The sequence below is a fragment of the Neomonachus schauinslandi genome, chromosome 12 (assembly GCF_002201575.2).
Source record: "Neomonachus schauinslandi chromosome 12, ASM220157v2, whole genome shotgun sequence".
NCBI lineage: Eukaryota > Metazoa > Chordata > Mammalia > Carnivora > Phocidae > Neomonachus > Neomonachus schauinslandi.
The window spans coordinates 15,788,915-15,798,074 of record NC_058414.1 but is presented as its reverse complement, the minus strand read 5'-3'; the positions used below and the strand labels follow the sequence as shown (position 1 = coordinate 15,798,074).

The following is a 9,160-nucleotide window of genomic DNA, read 5'->3' as shown; positions in this document are numbered from 1 at the left end:
AAATGTTCCAGCTGTGAGGCATAAAGCTAGCAAAGTGGGAGTTTATGCCTTTAATGGAGGTCATTCACAAGGACCAAGAATTTGTCAGAATAATGTACATTGGAAGAAACAAAGGTAAATTAGGGCAGCCTCAGAAAAAACTAAAAAAATAAGGCAAATGGCAATTTTCTACCACCAGAAATAGGTCTTATTTGTTGTCCTGTTAACTGCTAAAGAAAAAATAAGAGTGTATTTTCATAAAATCACAAGGCATGAGATAAGCTTTCATGTTTATTCTTTTGTGCCATATTTTATTTATTTTTTAGACAGCATAGCTCGATCTCACGACCCTGAGATCATGACCTGAGCCGAAATCAAGAGTCAGATGCTTAATTGAGCCACCCAGGCACCCCAATTTTATACCATATTTTAAATTCATGATGGACTCCTGTTTAAATTTGTACAATTCAGGAACTCTACACTGAATGGTTCACAATTGCTCAGCCTAAGTCAAAATGTTTTGTTTCATTAATTATGAATTCAGTTTAGGAATCCACAATGAATACATATGGAAACACAGAAAGTGTGCGTTCTTATTCCTAAATTCTTGATCTATCCAATGTATTGCGCACCTAATATGCTTTTCTTCTCTAAAATAGCCTGTAATTCATGTTTTTAGTGATTGAGATTGAACTCTAATCCAATTAACACACCTAATCAGATATAAATTCAAAGCATTTTAAGTCAGAATAACATAAAATGCTAAAATGTCACTCAGTAACTGGTAAGTTACTCAGTGCCTGCCAACAATAAAATATCATCTGATCCAGAATCCAGGATCTGACTTTTTCTAAATGAACAAAATTCCTAGAGCTCTAAATACCTTTATGCCAAAATAATACAGTAATAATGTGATATTTAATACATACACATGTTGTGGCACAATTAGTATTAGCACTTTAAAATAGGTGTTCACTGCCCAAAGATAACAATAACCCAGAACTATCACAATCATGCATTCCAGTAAGACCATTAAGACAATATTGCAATTATTTTTCACAATCTATAGCACCCTGTCCGTATTTCATGGGCCAGGTCACTGTGACATTACTAGTTTGATAATTCACAAACTGGAAAATCATGTTATCACCAGAGTTGCAATCACTGTATGTACGTATTTCTATATACTAGCACCAATTAGAAAGTGAAATTAAAAAAAAAAAATTCCATTCACAATTGCATCAAAATGAATAAAATACTTAGAAATAAATTTTACAAAAGGAGTGCAAGATTTGTACACTGAAAACTACAAAACATTGCTGAGAAAAAAAAGTTTTAAATATCCAAATAAATGGAGAGGTAGTCCATGTTCATTGTATGCCTCGAAGGACCAAAACCACTGAAGACTCAATATTAAAATGTCTCTCGGGGCGCCTGGGTGGCTCAGTTGGTTAAGCGACTGCCTTCGGCTCAGGTCATGATCCTGGAGTCCCGGGATCGAGTCCCGCATCGGGCTCCCTGCTCGGTGGGGAGTCTGCTTCTCCCTCTGATCCTCCTCCCTCTCGTGCTCTCTGTCTCTCATTCTCTCTGTCTCAAATAAATAAATAAATAAAATCTTAAAAAAAAAATAAAATAAAATGTCAGTTCTCTCAACTTTATATATTCCATGTAATCCCTATCACATTCTAGCACGTGTGTGTGTGTGTGTGTGTGTGTAAACAAGCTGATTCTTTTTTTTTTAAGATTTTATTTATTTATTTATTTGACACAGACAGACAGCGAGAGGGAACACAAGCAGGGGGAGTGGCAGAGGGAGAAGCAGGCTTCCCGCGGAGCAGGGAGCCCGATGCGGGGCTCGATCCCAGGACCCTGGGATCATGACCTGAGCCGAAGGCAGACGCTTAACGACTGAGCCACCCAGGCGCCCCGATTCTACAATTTATATGGAAATGCAAAGGAACCCAAAACGCAAAAATAATTTTCAAAGAGAACAAATTGTTAGAATTATATTCTGCTTTCAAAACTTATTATATGGGTATGGTAACCAGAACCGTGAGATACTGATACAGGAATAATGTATCGATCAATGGAACAGAGTAGAGTCCAGAAACAGACTCACGAATATAAAGACAACAGATTTTTGACAAAAGTACAGATGCAGTTCAATGGTGAGAGAGATTTTTTTTTTCAATAAATGATGTTGGGACAACTGGCTACCCCTACACACACACACACACACACACACACACACACACACAATTAAAGAATTCTTACAATTCCCTAAGAAGAGACAAATATATAAAAAGAGAAATGGGCATAAGATTTGAACATTTTAACCAAAGAAGATACACAAATAGCTAGTAGGCACCTAAAAAAAATGCTCACCATCAATAGTCATTAGAAGACTGCAAATTAAAACCATGGTGGAACACCACCACAGATACCCGAGGATGGCGATCATCAAAAAGACAATACCCAGGTCTGGTAAAGATGTGGAGAGACTGGAACTCTCATACATTGCTGACGGCGGATGTAAAGTGGTCCAGACACTTTGGAGAACTGCTTGACTGTTTCCTGAGAAATTAAACACGTACACACACCATACAGCTGCAGCAATTACACTTCCGGATATCTGTTCATGAAAAACGACAACGTATGTCCTCAAGGAGGCTTGTATGTGAATTTCAGAGCAGCATTACTCATCACAGGTAAATACTGGAGACAATTCCAATGGTCATCAACTTGTGAATGGATCAACAAATGTGGTAGATCCCTACAATGGAATACTACTCAATAATAAAAAGGAGCCAACTCCTGATACATGCCACAACCTGGATGAATCTCAAAAACATGCTAGGTGAGAGAAGCCAGATACAAAAGATTATATACTGCATAATTGCATGTGTATGTAATATCCAGAAATGGTAAATCTATACTGACAGATCAGTGGTTGTCTGGCGCTCGGGACAGGAGCAGAGAATGACCACAAACAAGCATGAGGGAACTTTTGGTGGTGGTGGGGGGTGATGGAATTGCCCTAAGATTGGATTATGGTGATGGTTACAGAACTGTATAAACCTACTGGAAATTACTGGATTGGACAGTTACGATGGATGACTTTTTGGTCTGAAAATTATACCTCAATACACTGTCAAAAATAAAGGGGAAAAAAGACACTTCAAGTGAAATAGGAATTGATCTTCAAATATGGGTGATGTAAAGGGTGAAGTCCATCCTGGAATAAAGATGGCAGAACAATGAATAATGAACTCTTGTCCCTGGCTAATTGGGAGAGAAAAATGAAAAACTTAAAAATATTTATGATTTTCTTTTTTATTTCATTATTTAACTTTCTAACCGCCTTGGTTTCCTTAGGTGGAAAATAGGAATAATAATAGTACAAGGATAGTACAATATTCACAGGGATAGAATGAAGACTAATGAGATGTTGGACCTAGGGCTTTCGGTATAATGCTTGGCATATAACTGCTAGGTATTAGCTATTAGCAATCATGAAAATATTCAGGTTTCCTCTACAGATGTGAAAATACTGAACAAAACACATCTCTGTTTCTCTAATTCCACAGCTATGAAAGTTCCCTAAATGTAAAAACAGAACCACAATTAAATCAACTTTGTCAAAGTTAGTTGTAATAAAATTATTGATACTGGATAAATGTTGGTTTTTCAATCAGATTTTTAAAAATAAATCCATTTTCAAGGCATACATTGACATATTTTAAGAATACAAAATGATTAACAAAATGAGATGTATCTATTGGCATGAATGAAAACTAGCTGATTTAAATACACAAGTTTATCAAGAAGCATAAACTGTGTGCTAAAGACATCAGTTAAATCTTATACAGTGAACAAGAAAAATATAATATCCTAACTTCTTGTTTCTTCTAACTTATTTGACCATTGTTTATTTTTATAAATTATCACAGAATTATAGGGTTTGAAACTAGGCCATTTATCCCCTTCAGAATTTTCTCTCATAAAGAACTTATCGTACTTTAAGTAAATAGTGCAATGAAGAACCCATAACCTACTTGGTAGCAAGCACTCATCTTTCAGAAGAGTGTTCTTTACTTCTGTTCTTTCCTGGAAAGAAATCCACTTTGCTTTTGGAGCGTGGGAAGTACTGGTTTCGTTATAAAATGAGGGGTATTATCAGGTGAATTACACAGTTCTTCAGATAACCAGGTTCAAGTACAAATGGGGACAAGAATGATTGAAAATTGGTACACCACCGAACTGAGTGTTCTGGGTTCCCCTTTTGTTGGGACAGTGAAAAGAGCTAAAGAATCAGGGACGGGGACATGGGGACATACTCAGGTGCCACGCCGTGTAGTTTAAGAAGCGGTGGCCAGCATACACTTGTAAATTTTGTACTGTTCAAGAGGGAAATGATCAGCCAAGCAAAAACAAGGACAGAGAGTTAACTTCCACTGTAGAATAGATGAGCTGCATCACGTTAGGGGAAGAGTGACCTTATGATAAGGTGCCATATGTAAACTGCAGTACATATTACCTTATTGTGCCTGAAATGTTTTATTACAAGCAAAATATTTCTGGGTATTCATTCTGCCAATTATTTGTATTTTTCTTACATTCTAGTTGCACAAAAATATGCAGTATTTGTGATCTGAAAGGACTATTTTACAGAAACCACTGACATTTTCGTATTTACTTAGATTGTCTAAAAACCGTGTCATTCGGATCTTATAGACCTGTATTTTTAGCCACATTACTAGCACTGATACTTGTGAAATACTCAAAACTGTGCCTAGAATTATTTCTAGAGCACAGCAGGTTAGGTAACATTTTGAGCTTCCAATGAGCTTTCGAACTTCTGGGGTCCTAGCCACTTCGGTGATTAGCAGCTCTCTGGAAGGGGAAAAGGGGAGGCGGCCGTCCATAGCTGCTGCTGGCAGGGAGGCTCAGGGGGAGCCCAGCTATTCCATCACTGAAACAAGGTTGGGAGCCTCCCCTCCATCCCCTCGGGCTGCACGCTTTTTGTGACTTCCTTCCCTCTCCGAAGAGTCCCTTGACATCTACTTTCTCCTGGATGAAATGCGGTGTGGGAGGAGAAAAGGCTCACAGGGTAATTTTAACCCAGGCGAGGCTCTCTCCACCCTCTGGGGGAAATCCCATGCAGCCCATATGCCTCTAGGGACAATCCTATCTGAGGTACTATTTTTAATAAAGAATACTATCTGCGGTAAGAACAGAACTGAAACATGGCCAACATACCCTTTATTACAGAAATAGGAATTTTGAGACACTCCAAAAGGCCTGAGCATCAAAACAATTTTTAATCTATTTTTTTTATGTAACTGATGAGTTGGAGAATTTACTACATTTTATTTTTCTTCTTTGCTTCTTTGAAAAGAGCAGATAATCTACCAGTTTAACACTGGCAGACTGAAAACTCATTTTCACATCTCTTCCCATATTTTGCTTGTACACTGACAGAATTTGGATTGCCACTAAAGAGTAAATAAAATTTTCAAGCTAGCTCTTCTCATTTTATAAATGAAATATCCAAAGCCCAGACAGGCTGTCCCCCCTCCTCCAGTTCACAAACAGGACTTTGCATCAGAGGTCGGATTAGCTTCCAGACTCTCAGCTCCCCACAGCGCTCTGAACCATGCCTCACTGCCTCTATGAATTCACGTTACAAAGAAGCAATAGAATCATCTAGGCAGTGAGGTTTAGCTTTAGTTGATATGTACAAAGCAAAAGGCATTTACCTTTTTTCATTTTCCTTGACCAATCTATACATGATGTAAGGATTTACATGGCAGATAGATAACAAAGCAAAGATGAATTTGGTTGGCATAAACAATGATTCGGGTTGGCATATATACAACCTCCACGAAATCCAGGTTAAAGGAGTTAATCAGATAAAACTTATATTTTTAAGCACACTGTTGGCAGGTATATTCAAATGCTTACAAGAGATGGGACGCTACATTTCATATGAACAATAAAAAAATTTAAAAACGACATTAGCCCTTTAACAATACATTATTTCAATAGTTTATTTTTGTTAATGATAGGGATATCTTCTCAGTAAATTCAAATAATTTTGTAACAGTGAATGATAAGCTAGAGCTAGAAAAGTTAACACCTAGCATTATCTTGAAATTTCAGGGGGGAAAGTGGTTGATTGGAGCTTCACCTTTCTTTCTGAACCAAACGATACTGACTGAAATAAACACATTTTGAATAGAACTGTATATCTGGTTCTTTCATATTTCAAATGTAAAAGTCTTCTGATAGAGAAAATTCTATTTTTCTGTACCTGTTTAGATGATATTCCAGTAAAAGTCAACACTTGGATCCTAGGATATAGCTAGTGAAAACAAAAGTGATGGAAATTTAAGAAGAAATTAGCTTTTCCCCATGACAGAAAATCAGTATCAAATACATTCAACATGATTATGGTGACTAAAGCAAAAATACCAAGTATAAGATGATAATAGTTCTTGTTTGGCACATATATTAATAAATTTTCAAATATCAAACAATAGAACAGCAATATCTACTAAAACCAATTAGCACAATAATAAGACTCCTAAAGCACAGTTAATTATTCACATCATAAAAAACTAATTTCCATATGAATTCTGTAGGCAAGCATACCCTCCGTGCTGTGCAAGCTGGTCCAAGCACGTACTTTTCCAGGATTTGCCAGTACTTCAAAGTAAACTCATGCTGAACCCAACTCCTAACTGAACTCACTGATCTTCTGATCAGGCCCTCACTTATGAAAATATACACACACCCTTATCACAACTTTGAAAAGAATGGAAGGCCTTCATACATGTCAGTTTTTAGTTTTATCCAATCATTAATTTTCTGCAGAGTTGTTTTTTCTTGAGTTAATATTTTTGCAAGTTTTTTCATTTTTTCTTCATTTCTTTCTATGTACTTCAACCCTTCCAGCTGCAGCTGATTGAGCTTTTCATTTCGGCTTTCATCCAGAGGTATGTTTTCACACATTACAGGATTAAATCTAAAATAGGTGTCAGGAGGTAACAGACCATCAAGCATTACGTGGACTTCTGTTAAAACAAATAGAGAACAGGGTAGATAAGAAAATTGATTTATTCTGAAAATTGATTTATTCTGCAATAACCTAATTTTATCCTTATTTAAAATTATCTTCTTTGAGGGCAAATTACAAAGCCTTATTTCATCACTCCAGCCAATTAACAGTCGGTCCAAGGAATCCATACTAATGACTATAACTACAAAATGAAATTCATCTCCCAAGATCATTCATATAATTCTGCTAATTAGAGTCCTTGCTCCTGTACTCTATTCTCTGTTTCTGGTCATACTGTTAGCCACTGCTGAAATGCCTTCCCAACTTTCCTTTTCGTGTTTTATAATTTTTGGTATCGTCTTTACTGAGGGTTAATTTACATACAAAATTCACCAATCTTAAGTGTATAATTTGAGAAGTTTCGACAAAGGAGTATCTTTGTGTAATCACACCAGGCATGACCGAACATTTCTATCACTCCAGAAAGTTCCTTCATGTCTTTTTATAGTTCCTCTTCTTATTCTTTGCCTTTTCTAGAATTTCATATAAAGAGAATCAGGAGTATATAGCTAGCTCTTCTGTGTCTAGCTTCTTTTACTTAGCAACATGCTTCTGAAATTCATCCCTGTCATAGTATGTATCAATCGGTCCTTCCTTTTTATTGGTGGGTAGAATTCCACTGCACAGAGAGACCACAATTTTTTCTTTCCAGTTCTGGTTCTCTTCAGTTTTTAGCTAGTAGGAATAATCCTGCTGTAAGCATTTACATGTACATCTTTCTGTGGATACATAATTCCATTTCTCTTGAGGGAATACTCTGCGATGAAACTGCTGGGTCATATGGCAAAAGCATATTTATCTTTTTTTTTTCAACTGACGTATAGTTGATAGACAATGTTACAATGTTACATGTTCATCTTTTTAAGAACTGCAGCACTATTTTCCAGATGGCCATATCATTTTGCATCCCAACCATTAATATATCAGAGTTCCCACTGTTCCACATCTTTGTCTGTTCAAATATTTTGCCCATTGTTTTTTTTAGTGAATTTGTTTATGTGCTTTTTATACATATAATATGGGAATTCTCTATATAATTTGGATCTGTTTATATATTTGGTTCTGATAATGGACCAGATACATGTTTTGCTGTATTTTATTAGGTCTACAGCTTTTCATTTTACTAAAAGTATCTTCTGAAGAGCAAAATCTGTACTTCAGTAAAGTCTAATTTATTTATTTTTTTCTTTTTTGGTTCATGCTTTTTGTGTCCTATCTAAAGAATCTTCACCTAACCCAAGCCATTAAGATTTTCTCCAGGGTAGTCTTCTAGAAGTTTTACAGTTTTTACTCTTTTATTTAAGTCTATGATCCATTTCAGATTAATTTTTGCATATGGTGTGAAGGGTCAAGGCTCACTTTTTTTTTGAATATAGTTAACCTCATTGTCCTTGTACTATTGGTTGAAAAGACTATCTGTTCCCCATTGAGTTACCTTGTCAAAAATCGTTTGAGGGGACACGTATGGATCAATGTATCATTGATCTATATGTCTATCTTTATGCAAATACCACAGTCCCTTGCTTACTGGAGTTTTAGTTTTGAGATCAGAAGGTGTTAAGTCCTCCAAACTTTGTTCTTTTTCAAAACTGTTTTGGTTCTTCTACGTCCTTTGCATATCCATATAAATTTTACAGTCATCTTGTTAAATCTCTACCCCAGAAAAAGGCTGTCTGGATTCTTACAGCAATTGCGTGGTGTCTAGAGACCAATTTGTGGTGGGTCACTAAAACAACACTGAGATTTCTAATTCATGAGCATGGTGTATCTACAGACTTTTTCAGAACTTCTTTAATTTCTGTCCAGTAATGTTTTGTAGTTTTTACAGTTCAGGTCTTGCACATAATTTAAAACAAGTAATTCCATCAGTGTTTAATATTCTCATGCTATTATAAATGATGTTTGTCCTTGTATATATTTAATTTCAATTTCCAACTGCTAGTATGCAGAAATACAATTGAGTTTTACTGACCCTGTATTCTCCAACTTTGCTGAACTCTTTGGTTAGTTCTAGGAGCTTTTTAATAGATTCCTTAAGATTGTCAACATAGACAATGGTGT

At 36.1% G+C, this 9,160-nt stretch overlaps 1 protein-coding gene across 3 annotated transcripts in view; it reads right to left on the bottom strand.

Annotated features, from left to right (window-relative positions):
- Nucleotides 1-5,211: 5,211 nt before the first annotated feature.
- Nucleotides 5,212-9,160, bottom strand: part of PNPLA8 (patatin like phospholipase domain containing 8) — a 43,535-nt gene continuing 39,586 nt past the window's right edge. For 2 of the 3 annotated variants that reach the window (XM_021682914.1, XM_021682916.1), the window contains exon 10: nt 5,212-7,055. In XM_021682914.1, the coding sequence (XP_021538589.1) occupies nt 6,781-7,055 (275 nt within the window). In that variant the 3' untranslated portion in view covers nt 5,212-6,780. The remainder of the gene's footprint in view (nt 7,056-9,160) is intronic. The other variant, XM_021682915.1, reaches the window with a different exon arrangement.